The sequence below is a fragment of the Mauremys reevesii genome, linkage group 15 (genome assembly GCF_016161935.1).
Source record: "Mauremys reevesii isolate NIE-2019 linkage group 15, ASM1616193v1, whole genome shotgun sequence".
Lineage (NCBI taxonomy): Eukaryota > Metazoa > Chordata > Testudines > Geoemydidae > Mauremys > Mauremys reevesii.
Genome location: NC_052637.1, coordinates 868,141 through 884,186, shown reverse-complemented (window position 1 = coordinate 884,186; position 16,046 = coordinate 868,141). Strand labels below are relative to the sequence as shown.

Sequence of the window (16,046 nt, the reverse complement as noted above, 5' to 3'; positions counted from 1 at the left end):
AGAAGGGGCAGGTGTCTGGGGCAGGGGTAAACCGCGCCAAATACACGCCCGTGCTCACGGCCCCATGAAGGAGCCCCCAACTGATATCCCCAGCGGGCCTCAGGACCAGGGGAGAGTATAGGCTGGCCCAAGATGGGTAATTACCTAGAGTGATCCCAATTCCAGCTGCTCTTCTACCTCCTTCCCTCCCTTTGCCCCTCTGTCCCTAGCTCGCCAGTGGCACAGACTCACCTGCCCTTCTCCTTGGTGCAATTGCGGCTTTGTGGCTTTCTCTGTGTCTCTCAGCTCAGCACAAAGGCGAATGGGGGATGCTGGGGAAACGGGAAGCCTCCAATGCTGAGAATAACAGCCAGGAAGCAGCCACTGGGGCTTATTTATCCTCAAATCTGTGTCCTCATTGGACTCTGCAAACACAAAGGGGGGTGAGATCTGTGCCAGCCAGGTGGGTCTGGAGCCAAGGGGTTTGGAAACAGAGACTCAGTTGGGTAAACAGCGTGAGAGTTCTAGGGATGCAGGTGCCCTGATCCCTGAATTGCAGCCAACTCTGGGGTAGGTCATCTGGGCACTTGGAAGTGAATGGGGAATTCATGTCCAAAGAAAAGAGAAGTGGATTTTAGAGGAAGGGGCAGAATGGAATAACTCCAGGGGATGATTGGACAGTTGCCTGGGGTTCTATCCCTCCAATGAGGGAAAGTGCTAGGGGATATGCAGTGAGAAGTGAGAGTTGGTTATTTCAAATGTGAAAAGCAGCATACCCTGCAGCTCAGCACCCCAGCGGGGTATTTCAGACAGCTCCAGCTGCAAGAGGTGGTCCTGAGGGAATTCTGCCCAGAATTCATGTGCCATGCAAAAAGAATTCTGCAGAAAATACATTCTGTTGCAGTTATGTCTTTCAGCCACCAGGGGCTGCGGTGGCACCAGAACAGAGAGCAGCCACTCCCGGGCCAGCCCCAGCTGTGGATAGGGAAGAGAAGGGGTTGCTTTCTTCACAGGGCCATGCTGGTAGGGCCAGGTTGGAAGGCACGGGATATGGCGGGGGGTGGTGGACAGTGAGGGGCACGTGAGGCTTCTGGGGGGGTCACAGAGTGGGGTTCGTAAGTGCTAGTGGGGGAACAGATTGGGGGGTCTGAATTGGAGTGGGGGTGCAGGGACACATGGGGGCAGGGGGCAGAGAGGGGCTGAGGGGGAGTGCAGGGCAAGCTGAGGACAGGGGCAGGAGGGTGCAGGGACACATGGAGGAAGGGGTGACTGAGTGGAGGTAGAAGAACATACAGGGGGCGGGGGTAGGTCCACTTGGGGACAGGGGCAGAGGTGCCTGATTGAATGAGAGAGGCTATGGGTCAGCCAGGGTCTGCCTGGGGGAGGATCCCTAACAATCCCTCCCCGCCCCAAACCTTTTCTAGACTTCTCCCACCCACACCCAGCAACCCTCCACGTTCACACCCAGGTTCCTTCCCAGCAATTACTTCCCTCTCCCTCTGACCTCCGTGACCCCGACTCCCCCAAGCCTTTGCACTGGTTCTGAGGGGGCTGAGAAATACATCTCTGTATTGTAGTGTAAATGAATTATTACTCCGAGTTGTTTATTAATATGCCTAGTAAGGAATAGATTTGTCAGAAAACACTTCCTGAATCTTTTTAGTTGTCTGTATTGCTACAGACATACTTGGCGTCAGGTATTTTGAAAGAAATTACCAAAATAGTTGAAACAGGTGTGATTATATTGTGTTATTTTGCCAAGTAAAATATGCATGATTTTGCAGAATTTTAAAATATTTTGTACTGAATTGTTAGTTTTCTGGTGCAGAATTTTTATTTTTTGGTGCAGAATTCCCCAAGAGTAAAGGGGAGAGCGCCCCCTAGTGAGCCCCCCACTCACTGCAGCACAGTGCCCCCAACACCATGCTAGGGTATTGGCGTTAGCACTGACTTCGAGGGGAGATCACCTCCTACTGAGCCCTGCTCCCTACCACCTAGTGCCTCCTAGGACCAGGCTGGGACATCTGGGTCTGCATTGACTGCAAAGAGAGAGGACTCCCTATTGAGTGTCCCCATTCCCTCTGAACAGCGCCCCCTAGTGCCCTGCTGGGTCATGGAGAACAACACCAACTTCTCTGGGGACAGCACCCCTCCGCGTAGCATCTGCAGACTTTTGGAGGTTTCCTTTTGAAATCCTGCCCATGCTGCAACCTTCTTAGCTTGTGAGATGCCAGTTCTGACAACATGTGGTTGGATTATGATCATTATTGACAGCTCTGGAAATGTTCGTTCCTCTTGGGGGATGGGTCTGAAATTGCCCTAGGGTTCCTCGGTTCCTTCTCATAGTCACGCAGCAATAGGGTTTTGTTATTTCTAGTTGCCACGGTTGGTCACAGTTGACCTAAGTTGCGTGAGTCACAAAGAACATTGAGTGCACGTTACTTAGTCTTGGCAAAACTCAGTGTTTCTTTCTTTATCAGTTTGAGTGATATTTTTCATGTTCATTTTAAGCCCTTTCTTCAACTTTTATTTATTTAAACTTTAGGGAAAGGTGGGGACGGGTCAGATCTGAATGTCAGTTTACATCAAAAAAGACTAAGTGAACGTTTTATAAACTGTTACAACCCAAATTGTGGGGCAGGAAGGGACCTTGAGAAGTCATCAAGTGCAGGCCCCTGCACCGTGGCAGGACCAACTGAACCTAAACCATTCCTGACAGGTATTTGTTCAACTTAATTTTAAAAACTTCCAAAGATAGGGACTCCAGGCCGCCTTTGGAAACCTTCCAGAGCTTAACTACTCCTAGAGTTGGAAAGTTTTTCCTATTATCTAACCTAAACACCCTTGCTGCAGATTAAGCCCATTACTCCTTGTCCTACCTTCAGTGGACATGGAGAACAATTGGTCACCGTCCTCTTGACCATATTGGAAGACTGTTATCGGGTTCCCCCTCAGTCTTCACTTCTCAAGAATAAAAATGCCCCATATTTTTTTAACCTTTTCTCAGGAAAAGGGATGGGGATAAAATAAATTCGCCCAAGGAAACAACTCACCCAATATCTACTCACTCCAAACCCGCAGCCCCCTGCTATCCCCTCACATCCCTCAGTTCCCTCCATTCCCCACAGCTCTGCCAATTCCCCTCAATCTTGTCCCCCTCCCCTCCATGTCCCTGCTATCCCAGCTCTGGGCTCCCCCCATCCCAGAGCACTGCCGATTCCCCCCCAGCAGAAGTTCCCTTTCCCAGTTGTCACCCCAGATATCTATCCTCAAGGTACTGCAGTGATATTAGGCTTGGAAGGGTTCAAATATGTCGATAAAAGTTGCTAAACGTTGATTTCACTAAGCATGCACAAAGTGACCAAAAATATTTCCATCGGTAATAATTGAAATATACAGATGGGCAAAGTAAGGAAAATCCTGCTTGTTCAAAGCTATTTACTTTGTATCTTTTGAGATGTGATGTTAGCAATTTGGGTTGTAACAGTTTATAAAACGTTAACTTAGGCTTTTTTCGATCTAACCTGACATTAAATAACCATCTGACCCATCCCCACCTTTCCCTAAAGTTTAAATGAATAAAAGTTGAAGAAAGGGCTTAAAATGAACATGAAAAATATCACTCAAACTGACAAAGAAAGAAACACTGAGTTTTGCCAAGACTAAGTAATATGCGCTCAACGTTATTTGTAACTCACGCAACTTAGGTCAACTGTGACCAACCGTGGCAACTAGAAATAACAAAACCCTATTGCTGCGTGACTATGAGAAGGAACCGAGGAACCCTAGGGCAATTTCAGACCCATCCCCCAAGAGGAACGAACATTTCCAGAGCTGTCAATAATGATCATAATCCAACCACATGTTGTCAGAACTGGCATCTCACAAGCTAAGAAGGTTGCAGCATGGGCAGGATTTCAAAAGGAAACCTCCAAAAGTCTGCAGATGCTACGCGGAGGGGTGCTGTCCCCAGAGAAGTCGGTGTTGTTCTCCATGACCCAGCAGGGCACTAGGGGGCGCTGTTCAGAGGGAATGGGGACACTCAATAGGGAGTCCTCTCTCTTTGCAGTCAATGCAGACCCAGATGTCCCAGCCTGGTCCTAGGAGGCACTAGGTGGTAGGGAGCAGGGCTCAGTAGGAGGTGATCTCCCCTCGAAGTCAGTGCTAACGCCAATACCCTAGCATGGTGTTGGGGGCACTGTGCTGCAGTGAGTGGGGGGCTCACTAGGGGGCGCTCTCCCCTTTACTCTTGGGGAATTCTGCACCAAAAAATAAAAATTCTGCACCAGAAAACTAACAATTCAGTACAAAATATTTTAAAATTCTGCAAAAAAAACAGGAGTACTTGTGGCACCTTAAAGACTAACAAATTTATTGTAGCATGAGCTTTCGTGAGCTAAAGCTCACTTCTTCGGATGCATAGAATGGAACACACAGACAGGAGATATTTATACATACAGAGAACATGAAAAGGTGGAAATACCAACAGGCAGAGTCTAATCAATTGAGATGAGCTATCGTTAGCAGGAGGAAAAAACTTTTGAAGTGATAATTAAGATGGCCCATAGAAGGTGTGAGGAGAACTAAACATAGGGAAATAGAATCAATTGGTGTAATGACCCAACCATTCCCAGTCTTTATTTAGACCACAGTTAATGGTATCTAGTTTGCATATTAATTCAAGTTCAGCAGTCTCTCTTTGGAGTCTGTTTTTGAAGTTTTTTTGTTGCAAAATTGCCACCTTCAAGTCTGTCACTGAGTGGTTAGGAAGGTTGAAGTGTTCTCCCACTGGTTTTTGAATGTTATGATTCCTGATGTCAGATTTGTGTCCATTTATTCTTTTGCGTAGAGACTGTCCGGTTTGGCCAATGTACATGGCAGAGGGGCATTGCTGGCACATGATGGCATATATCACGTTGGTAGATGTGCAGGTGTACGAGCCCCTGATGGTGTGTCTGATGTGATTAGGCCTAAAAAAGAAAATAACAGAACACCACTAGCCATCACCTACAGCCCCCAACTAAAACCTCTCCAGCGCATCATCAAAGATTTACAACCTATCCTTAAAGATGATCCCTCACTCTCACAGATCTTGGGAGACAGGCCAGTCCTTGCTTATAGACAGCCTCCCAACCTGAAGCAAATACTCACCAGCAACCGCACACCATACAACATAAACACTAACCCAGGAACCTATCCTTGCAATAAAGCCCGATGCCAGCTCTGTCCACATATCCATTCAAGTGACACCATCACAGGACCTAATCACATCAGACACACCATCAGGGGCCTACACCTGCACATCTACCAACGTGATATATGCCATCATGTGCCAGCAATGCCCCTCTGCCATGTACATTGGCCAAACCGGACAGTCTCTACGCAAAAGAATAAATGGACACAAATCTGACATCAGGAATCATAACATTCAAAAACCAGTGGGAGAACACTTCAACCTTCCTAACCACTCAGTGACAGACTTGAAGGTGGCAATTTTGCAACAAAAAAACTTCAAAAACAGACTCCAAAGAGAGACTGCTGAACTTGAATTAATATGCAAACTAGATACCATTAACTGTGGTCTAAATAAAGACTGGGAATGGTTGGGTCATTACACCAATTGATTGTATTTTCCTATGTTTAGTTCTCATCACACCTTCTATGGGCCATCTTAATTATCACTTCAAAAGTTTTTTCCTCCTGCTAACGATAGCTCATCTCAATTGATTAGACTCTGCCTGTTGGTATCCACCTTTTCATGTTCTCTGTATGTATAAATATCTCCTGTCTGTGTGTTCCATTCTATGCATCCGAAGAAGTGAGCTTTAGCTCACGAAAGCTCATGCTACAATAAATTTGTTAGTCTTTAAGGTGCCACAAGTACTCCTGTTTTTTTTGCGGATACAGACTAACACGGCTGCTACTCTGAAAATATTTTAAAATTCTGCGAAATCATGCATATTTTACTTGGCAAAATAACACAATATAATCACACCTGTTTCAACTATTTTGGTAATTTCTTTCAAAATACCTGACGCCAAGTATGTCTGTAGCAATACAGACAACTAAAAAGATTCAGGAAGTGTTTTCTGACAAATCTATTCCTTACTAGGCATATTAATAAACAACTCGGAGTAATAATTCATTTACACTACAATACAGAGATGTATTTCTCAGCCCCCTCAGAACCAGTGCAAAGGCTTGGGGGAGTCGGGGTCACGGAGGTCAGAGGGAGAGGGAAGTAATTGCTGGGAAGGAACCTGGGTGTGAACGTGGAGGGTTGCTGGGTGTGGGTGGGAGAAGTCTAGAAAAGGTTTGGGGCGGGGAGGGATTGTTAGGGATCCTCCCCCAGGCAGACCCTGGCTGACCCATAGCCTCTCTCATTCAATCAGGCACCTCTGCCCCTGTCCCCAAGTGGACCTACCCCCGCCCCCTGTATGTTCTTCTACCTCCACTCAGTCACCCCTTCCTCCATGTGTCCCTGCACCCTCCTGCCCCTGTCCTCAGCTTGCCCTGCACTCCCCCTCAGCCCCTCTCTGCCCCCTGCCCCCATGTGTCCCTGCACCCCCACTCCAATTCAGACCCCCCAATCTGTTCCCCACTAGCACTTACGAACCCCACTCTGTGACCCCCCCAGAAGCCTCATGTGCCCCTCACTGTCCAGCCCCCGCCCCCGCCATATCCCGTGCCTTCCAACCTGGCCCTACCAGCATGGCCCTGTGAAGAAAGCAACCCCTTCTCTTCCCTATCCACACCTGGGGCTGGCCCGGGAGTGGCTGCTCTCTGTTCTGGTGCCACCGCAGCCACTGGTGGCTGAAAGACATAACTGCAACAGAATGTATTTTCTGCAGAATTCTTTTTGCATGGCACATGAATTCTGGGCAGAATTCCCCCAGGACCACCTCTTGCAGCTGGAGCTGTCTGAAATACTCCGCTGGGGTGCTGAGCTGCAGGGTATGCTGCTTTTCACATTTGAAATAACCAACTCTCACTTCTCACTGCATATCCCCTAGCACTTTCCCTCATTGGAGGGATAGAAACCCAGGCAACTCTCCAATCATCCCCTGGAGTTATTCCATTCTGCCCCTTCCTCTAAAATCCACTTCTCTTTTCTTTGGACATGAATTCCCCATTCACTTCCAAGTGCCCAGATGACCTACCCCAGAGTTGGCTGCAATTCAGGGATCAGGGCACCTGCATCCCTAGAACTCTCACGCTGTTTACCCAACTGAGTCTCTGTTTCCAAACCCCTTGGCTCCAGACCCACCTGGCTGGCACAGATCCCACCCCCCTTTGTGTTTGCAGAGTCCAATGAGGACACAGATTTGAGGATAAATAAGCCCCAGTGGCTGCTTCCTGGCTGTTATTCTCAGCATTGGAGGCTTCCCGTTTCCCCAGCATCCCCCATTCGCCTTTGTGCTGAGCTGAGAGACACAGAGAAAGCCACAAAGCCGCAATTGCACCAAGGAGAAGGGCAGGTGAGTCTGTGCCACTGGCGAGCTAGGGACAGAGGGGCAAAGGGAGGGAATGAGGTAGAAAAGCAGCTGGAATTGGGATCACTCTAGGTAATTACCCATCTTGGGCCAGCCTATACTCTCCCCTGGTCCCGAGGCCTGCTGGGGATATCAGTTGGCGGCTCCTTCATGGGGCCGTGAGCACGGGCGTGTACTTGGCGCGGTTTACCCCTGCCCCAGACACCTGCCCCTTCTGCGGCGGGAGGGAGACCGTGGCGCACGTTTACTTAGAGTGCGCCCGGTTGCAGCCCCTATATCGGCTCCTCACCAATATCCTGCTTCGCTTCTGGCTGCACTTTTCCCCTCACCTCCTTCTCCATGCACTCCCTATCCATCCCTTAGGCTGGGGGGCGGGATCTGTTAACTTCCGCCCACCCACTTCCCGGAAACCCAATAGGTACTACCCTTTCCACAGACCCCATTCTCAGACCTGAGATTAGAACCCAGGAGTCCAGACTCCCAGCCCCCCCTGCTCTAACCCATTAGACTCCCCTCCCCTCCCCGAGCTAGCGTCATGGTTGATGCCAATCTGGAAGTTGAGCAGGGAGCCAGAGAATGAGTGGTACACACCAAGGGGCTCTATTTCCTAACTGGGATCTAGTCTGAAGTACGGAGCTCCCTTCTGATGGTAATTAGGCAGCTGGGACTGGATGGGACCCAGCTCCCCCTAGAGGAGAAAGGCCTCAGATCCCGTTCCCTGTAACTCCCTGTGGGGGGGGGGGTTTCCCTTACAGCTGCCGCAATGCTGGGACTCCTCCCCGCACTCCCCTGCCTGCTCCTCCTCTCCCTGACGGGCCCCAGCTCTGGCTCCGATGACGATGGCACCGTGGTGCTCACCACCAGCGGCCCTATCCGGGGCAAGCGCCTCCCGGACGGCTCTGGCACAGTCACAGCCTTCCTGGGCATCCCCTATGCCGAGCCCCCCGTGGGGGCCTTGCGCTTCCAGAAATCACTTCCTCACCAGCCCTGGAGCCAAGTCCTGGAGACCACCAACTTCGGCAACACCTGCCACCAGCCTGCACTCCCTGGTTACCCTCAGGCTGATGTCTGGTCATCCAAAATGCCACAGTCTGAGGACTGCCTCTTCCTCAATGTCTGGGTGCCCCATCCCCAGCCTAACGGGACGGCCCCCATACTCATCTGGATCCACGGCGGGGCGTTCTTCGCAGGGGCAGCCTCCCTCGATGTCTATGACGGGCGCTTCTTAGCCGCCACCGAGAACGTGATCGTGGCCTCCATGAACTACCGGCTGGGGGCGCTGGGTTTCCTGTCTCTGCCCCCAGCCGCCCCAGGGAACGCCGGCCTGTGGGACCAGCGCCTGGCGCTGCGCTGGCTGCGGGGCAACGCAGCCGCCTTCGGAGGGGACCCAGCCCGTTTCCTCCTTTTCGGCCAGGACGCTGGGGCTGCATCAGTCGGCTTCCACCTCCTCTCCCCGGGGAGCCGGCCCCTCTTCACTCGTGCTGCGCTGCAGAACGGAGCCCCGAACGTACCCTGGGCTTGGATTTCACTTGAAGAGGCCCAGGAGAGAGGCCAGAGGCTGGGCCAGCTGCTGGGCTGCCCCGATGGTAACAGCACAGCCCTGGTGGGCTGCCTGCAAGGGAAGGAACCTGGTGAGTTCTCCAAACACGAGTTCTCCATCTTGAACCACAAGAAGCAATTGAGGCTGCCCTTTGTGCCGACACCAGATGGGGATTTTCTCCCTGATACACCACCAAGACTCCTGCAGGCTGAGCACGGCCAGCGGATACCTGTCGGGGTTGGTTTCAACACCAACGAAGGCTCCTACATAGTATACTTTGCTGCCTCTAGCCTCAACCTGGAAAATGCCAGCTCCATCGGCTGGGAGGAGCTGCTGCAGGTGGTGAGGCTGATAGTGCCAGGGGTGCCAGACGAGGCTATCCAAGCTATGGCACAGTGGTACATCCAGGAGGGGGAGGAGCAGGGAGAGGCACGGTACCGATGGGCCATGGAACAGATCGCTGGTGACTATATCATTGTGTGCCCGATACTGGAGGTGGCAAGGCAAGAGGCAGAGGCTGGAAATCCTGTGTACACCTACCACTTCGCCCACCGTAGCAGCGGCTTGTCTATACCTGAATGGATGGGGGTGCCACACGGCTCTGAGATTCCCTACGTGTTCGGGACCCTGGCATCTGTTGTAGGATCCAATTACACAGAGGCTGAGGTAGCGCTCAGCCACAGGGTGATGCATTACCTTGCGGTGTACGCCTGGAGCGGGTAAGGGAATCCCCCACAATCCTCTTGTCTCCCCGATCCAGACCATGAGAGCAGATGTAACTCTTTGGCCAATTGTCCTCCACATCCAGGAACTCCTGGCTCAAAGCCATGGCAAAGAAGGAGTCTCTGAAAAACAGATAATCTATTTGGGTGAACCACCTGACCCAGAGCTGAACTTACTTCAGGGAGGTAAAATCTCAGCCCCCTGGTTCCAGGTTAGGGATAATTCCCTTCTTCCCTCATCAGCATGTCACTGGCCCTGCGAACACACCCAAGGAAACAAGGTTTTCAGCTAGTAGTGAATGATCTCAAAGCTCTGCCTGCCCTTTCCCAGCCCTGCCACACAAACTCAGGGGAGGTTTATGCTGCAAACACTATTCAGGCCTGGCTACATCAGCTCATCATGTCGATATAGCCTGCAGCAGCAAACGGGGTTGCTCCAGTAGCTGGGAAGCATCATCTTCCCAAAAAACAGGAGCTACATTGACAAAAGCATCTTTCCATAGGCATAATACAGCTACCCTACGGGCTAGGTCAGCATAGCTGTGACGGTCAGGGGGGTGGTTTTTTCACATCTCTGCTTAAGAAAACTGTGGCAATGTAACTGTTAAGCATACAGTACGGCATAGATAAAAAGACATGCTCCCTTGCAACAAAAATAAGCAAGCAAACCCCCAAAAGAACCCTCTTTAATATTCCCCATTCTGGTCCCAATCCGACGTGTTGTCAGAGTTGTACCGGTGTGGTGCTCTGCTTTCTCCTTGTTGATATCACTCGGCTGCGTGCTTGAGTTCCCTCTGTGTGCTGCCCCAGCTCTGCAGATAGCTGACACAGCAGACCCGACGAGAACCCCCAATAACCACAGAGTCCAGTAAGATGCAAATTCACGTCGACTAGGTTTATTGCGACCTTGGACACAGTGGCAGTTCCCTGTAGGTTTCTTAGCCTAACTCAGGGCATACTACGAGAAAGTGCCTCTTGGCAATGGACTCAGCTCAGTCAGTGGTGGGAGTTTCCACTGCCCCCTCGGCTGGACAAAGACACCGCCTTAGGAATGCATTCTTATACACAGATACAAACAAGTTACACATCACTCCTGACGTATGAGGTGCAACCTTTCCACGTAGCACGGTACAACCCCTCTATGTAGTAAGGTGCCGCCTCTCACCTTGTACATGTTGGTTCGATCGAAACAACTCTATCCATCATATTACCCTTTTGCCCCTGTCATTGGGATGGGCCAGCCTGTTCCTTGTTATCTGTGTGGAATGTGCAAGTATGTGAATGTTTAGTACCTTTTAGGTACGTATCAGCCCTTTCCTTGCCAGCTTCTGTGAGCAGGGCCTGCCTCTGGCTCACAGCTTAACTTTGCTTTATGTTAGCAAAGTCTTGACCATTACTTTAGTTCAGGCCTCAGGCCTCATACCGGGCCTCTGATACCAAGGTTTATATCTTAGGGCCTCCTCTTACTACAACTGCGACCATCAAACATGGGGAAATCCCTGACTGTGCAGCTTTGGGAACTGCATGGAGCATCTGGGAGGTCTGTAAATTACAGCTACCAGCAGGCTGCCTCCAACATCTTTCCTACAGGCAACATCCCTGCTAGTTGCCCGTCTTCATGTTCAGGGAGGCCATCTTAACTGAGGGTAGTCATTGGCTTCTGTCCCTTTGGAAACCAGGGGGAAAGGTAGCCATCTTCCTTGAGGGCAGCCTGTGGCTTCTGCCTCCTTAAGAACAATGGCAGGTGGTGGCCATCTTTCCTAGGAACAACCTGGCTGCCATGTGCAAGGGCTGTAGGCAAATGGCAGCTGACTCAGGGCAGCTTGTGGCTTCAATCTCCTTGATCACAGTGAGATATGGAGGTGATTTTTTGCAAGGGCAGCATCCTAGTTGAAAAGGACAAGTGAGAGACACCATCTTGAGTAAGAGCAAAACTTGACACTCCCTCCCAGTTCAGATCCTCCTATCTATGCCCCCACATTCCCTATCCATGCAGGGGTGAGCTGGAGCCGGTTCGCACCAGTTCGCACGAACCCGTTGTTAAATTTAGAAGCGGTTTTAGAACCGCTTGTTAACTAGCTTCCCTGCGAGAGAAGCTTTGATGGGCTCTGCCTGGGAAGCCTGTAATTCCTCCTCCCGGCCGCCGGGGGGCGCTGCGCTGCGAGAGCCATGTGAGCTGCCTCCTGGCCCTGTTGCTGCTCCTGCTCTTTGGAGCTCTGGCCCTGGGGCTCCGGCTGCTGCTGCCTGGTGAGTCCCCAGCTGCCTCCTGCTGCTCCCAGCCCCTCCCCCCGTGTGAGTGTCTGCGCCCCTCCCCCGCCTTCCCTGCCACAGCCACCCCCCTGCCCCCAGCCACCCACAGCCAGCCCCAGCCCACAGCCACCCTCTGCCCGCAGCCAGCCCCTGCCCGCAGCCAGCCCCTGCCCACAGCCACCCGCAGCCAGGCCCTGCCCCCAGCCAGCCCCTGCCCACAGCCGCCCCCTGCCCCACCCCCTGCCCACAGCCACCCACAGCCAGCCCCAGCCCACAGCCACCCTCTGCCCGCAGCCAGCCCCTGCCCCCAGCCAGCCCCTGCCCACAGCCACCCGCAGCCAGCCCCTGCCCACAGCCGCCCTCTGCCCGCAGCCAGCCCTTGCCACAGCCACCCTCTGCCCGCAGCCAGCCTCTGCCTGCAGCCCCTGCCACAGCCACCCCCTGCCTGCAGCCAGCCTCTGCCCACAGCCCGCCCGTCTGCATCACCTGCCCACAGCCAGCCCGTGTCACTCCCTGCCTCCAGCTAGCCCTGCCCCACGCCCCTATCTGCAGCCAGCCCCACATCCACTGGTGCCCTGCAGTTCCCAGGGCAGTAACCCTGCACACCTGCTTTAATGGGGGGGGGGGCAGGGAGCAGCTGGGACCCACACATGTGCACACCCTAGAGTGACCAGACAGCAAGTGTGAAAAATCGGGACGGGGGTGAGGGGTAATAGGAGCCTATATAAGAAAAAGACCCAAAAATTGAGACTGTCCCTGATCACCACCCACACATGTGAAACGGAGCTCATTTCTAGTTCAGCCCCATCTTTTTAAAAAAGAACTTTAGGTAGGGTTAAAATACATCTGTATTTTCCTGGACATGTCAGGCTTTTCGGTTCTTAATCACCTCCTGGGAAAATATGGACGTATGGTAACCCTATTGGTACAAAAATACATGCTGTCGCACATCCCTTAAATCAGAACTTTTTATAGGGAACCCGTTGTTAAGATTTTGGTAGCTCATCACTGTACCCATGCCCCCCCCCCCACCGCGTATGTTGCTCTGCTCCCCACACTGGCCTTTCCTGTCTGTGAGCACTAAGGATGCCCATCTTCTCTGAGGGAAGCCTGGCTTCAGTCCCATTGCAAACAATGGAAAACAGTGGCCATCTTCCCTAGGGGAAATCTCATTTTACAAAGAGTCTCAGCCCAATGGCAGCCATTATTACTCAGGGCGGCCTGTGGCTTCAATCTCATGGAGAACAAGGGAATAAAGTGGCCATGAAGGGCAACCTGTAGCATCACCCTATGTGAAAAGAGCGGGAGGCACCACCCTTCTTAACTGAGGGCAGCCTCTGGCTTCACTCTCATTTGCAACAACATGGGATGGCAGCCATTTTGGAAAGAGGCCAAACTTTTCAAGTTCGCTCATAATCACCCCTGCATCCGGGATGTTAGACGCCAGGTGGGGCACATTCCTGTCCCCACCAAGCCACGGTACTAACCTCAGTGGGGCATGTTCATTTTCCATGCAGGAAACCCATGGTGGGGGAGGGCAGCGAGAAGCAGTGGCCCGCCTACGACCCCGCAAAGGAGAACTTTGAGCGCATCGCCCTGAAGCCGCCCAAACCTGAGACGGCATCATCTGCCTCGCGCTGTGAATTCTTGGCATCACTGCTGTCAGAGAAACCAAAGGCCCCAGGTGAGCATCAGCCCTGTCTCTCCCCATCCCTCTCAGCCACTCTTGGGCTGGATTGGAGAAGGCTCCCCTCTAGAAGCAAAAGATCCAGGCTCACATTCCCATTTCCATGGGCTCTTCTGGTCTCCTAGAGATGCTCCACTCTCCTGTCTGGGGTAGAACTTGCATATCCTGGGAACTCCAGACCCCATCGGCTGTGGGGCAGCCTCAGGTTCTACCCCATCTTCTGTTGCTCAGCCCCTCTGGGTCGGAGGATGACACCCATGTTTCCTCTCCAAGGTCTCCCCGTGTAGCTCCCATTTCAGGGGAGGAGGCATGAGCTCAGACAGAGGGATTCCCAGTAGGGTGAGTGGGGATTGAGGGAAGGATCAAGGACACTGTGGGCTGAGGGTAAGTGGCCTGTAATGACACAGAAGAGAAAGGCGGCAATGAAAGAATGACGTGCAGCTGGCTCTGGGGAGGGATGCTGCTGCTGTGTAACTGTGTAAGATGGGGATTCAAGGAGAATCCAATAGCCACTGGGAATCCTGTATGCCAGGGGCCCTCTTATGGGAGGCAGAACAGACCCTTGCATGTTGGACTCTGGGGTAACGGATGCTGGGAAACACGGGAACTCCAGCAGAATAGCATCCCCTACTGGTAGAATACAGCACTGGGGGGGGCACTAAATGTGGGGGGACGTCCTTCGCCTGACCCCCCCCATGCCGCTCTTTGCAGAAAAGCGCCCCCTAGTGCACAGAGATTACCACTGATCATAAGGGCTGAGCATCCCATACTGAGCCTGTGCAGCACCTGGTTTTCCCTGGTTTTCCCTCCTGTTTAGACCAACCCCCGCATAGTCTGAACTCATCCCCGCTGCTGTTAACCCCACTCATTGTGTGTCCCACAGGAGCCGACGTGCCCAGCCTGGGGGGCCGTGAATGAAGAGCTGAGCAATTACAATCCCCTGAAGGGGGGGAACCCTCCCTGCAGACAAGAGCCTCCAGTTCCTGTTAGTGCCTGCAATTCATTAACGAGGATCCTGCTAATGAACCAGCTGGGAATCCACGGATTGACCCTCCCTCAGCAATTCCTCCATCCCCAGTGCATTAAAGCATATTCAGTCTGGAGACAGAACCCTGGTGTGTGAGGTTGACCAGCTGCTCCTGAGCAGGAGACAGAGAGAGTGTTGGCACGATGGGAGTTGTGTTGAGTTAATGGGGAACAAAGATTACATAGGGGGTAAATGCTGCTCTGGTGTTTGAAGAGGCAAATGACAAAATGCAGACATCACACTGCACCCAAAGATATGGAACCCAGGAGTCCTGACTCCAGCCTCCCCGGTCTAACCAACTAGACCCCAATCCCCTCCAAGTTCTGAGATAGAACCCGGCATCTTGACTTCCAGCTCACACGTCTCTAACCTTTAGACCCCTTCTCGTCCCCAGACAGTGGATAACACCCAGGAATCCTAACTCCCAGCCCCCCTCTTCTCTAACCGCTAGAGACCACTCCCCTCCCAGTCCTTGGGAGAGAACCCAGGAATCCTGACCCCCCACCCTCTGTGCTCTAACCCACTAGCCCCAAGCCCCTCCTTGATGGTGCTCAGTGGACTGTGAGGAAGAACCGTACACACCAGGGAGTCTAAGGAAATCGGTGGTTTATTGATGATATTTGTGGGCCATTATACAATACAAGCCACAGAGACAGATCTTTTCTCAGCCAGCTGGCAGGGTCTGGGGAGGAAGCTAAGTGGGGATAGGGATAGGGAGAGTGCCCCACATGCACACAGCACCCTCTCCCCATGACCCCCAGCCCTGCACAGATCCCCTCTGAGGGGCAGGGACTCTGTGGTCCAATCAGCCCTCAGCCTCCCTGCTCAGGGGCTGGTGGGGTTTGGGACAGAGGCCCTGGTCCACCTCGGGGTTCGGCTGAGCCTCCACAACTCAGTGCGCACTGATGGAAATGACAAAATCTGGAACCAGAGCCCTTGAGAGCATCACGGCCCCATGTCCCTTTCCCCATCCCCTGAACCAGCTGGTTCCCGCCCCTCCTCACTTCAGATCCAGCATCCCCTAGAGGGGAAAGGCCCATGTTCAACCACCTAATCATTGTCCCAGTAACCAGGGCTGGTGGCACAGACCCCTAGAGCACATGAGATTGGCACAACTCTTGCAGAACGGCCATCCCCTGGAAGGGCAAGCCCCCCAGATCCTGACTGCCAGCATGCCTTTCATAGGCCTGGTCTACACTACGCGATTTAACGCCACACCCGTCCACACTAAGAGGCCCTTTATATCGATATGAAGGGCTCTTTAAACCGGTTTCTTTACTCCTCCCTAACAAGAGGAGTAGCGCTAATACCGGTATTACCATATTGGATTAGGCCGCAAATCGACGGT

The 16,046-nt window shown here is 52.5% G+C and overlaps 1 protein-coding gene across 1 annotated transcript; it reads left to right on the top strand.

Moving 5' to 3' along the window:
* The first annotated feature begins 8,232 nt into the window (after positions 1-8,232).
* Positions 8,233-14,781, top strand: LOC120384053 (acetylcholinesterase-like). The gene is made up of 3 exons (XM_039502376.1): positions 8,233-9,731; positions 13,502-13,668; positions 14,555-14,781. Exons 1-3 carry the CDS (start codon positions 8,236-8,238, stop codon positions 14,587-14,589), a joined length of 1,698 nt encoding a protein of 565 aa, XP_039358310.1. The 5' UTR covers positions 8,233-8,235; the 3' UTR covers positions 14,590-14,781.
* Positions 14,782-16,046: the final 1,265 nt, after the last annotated feature.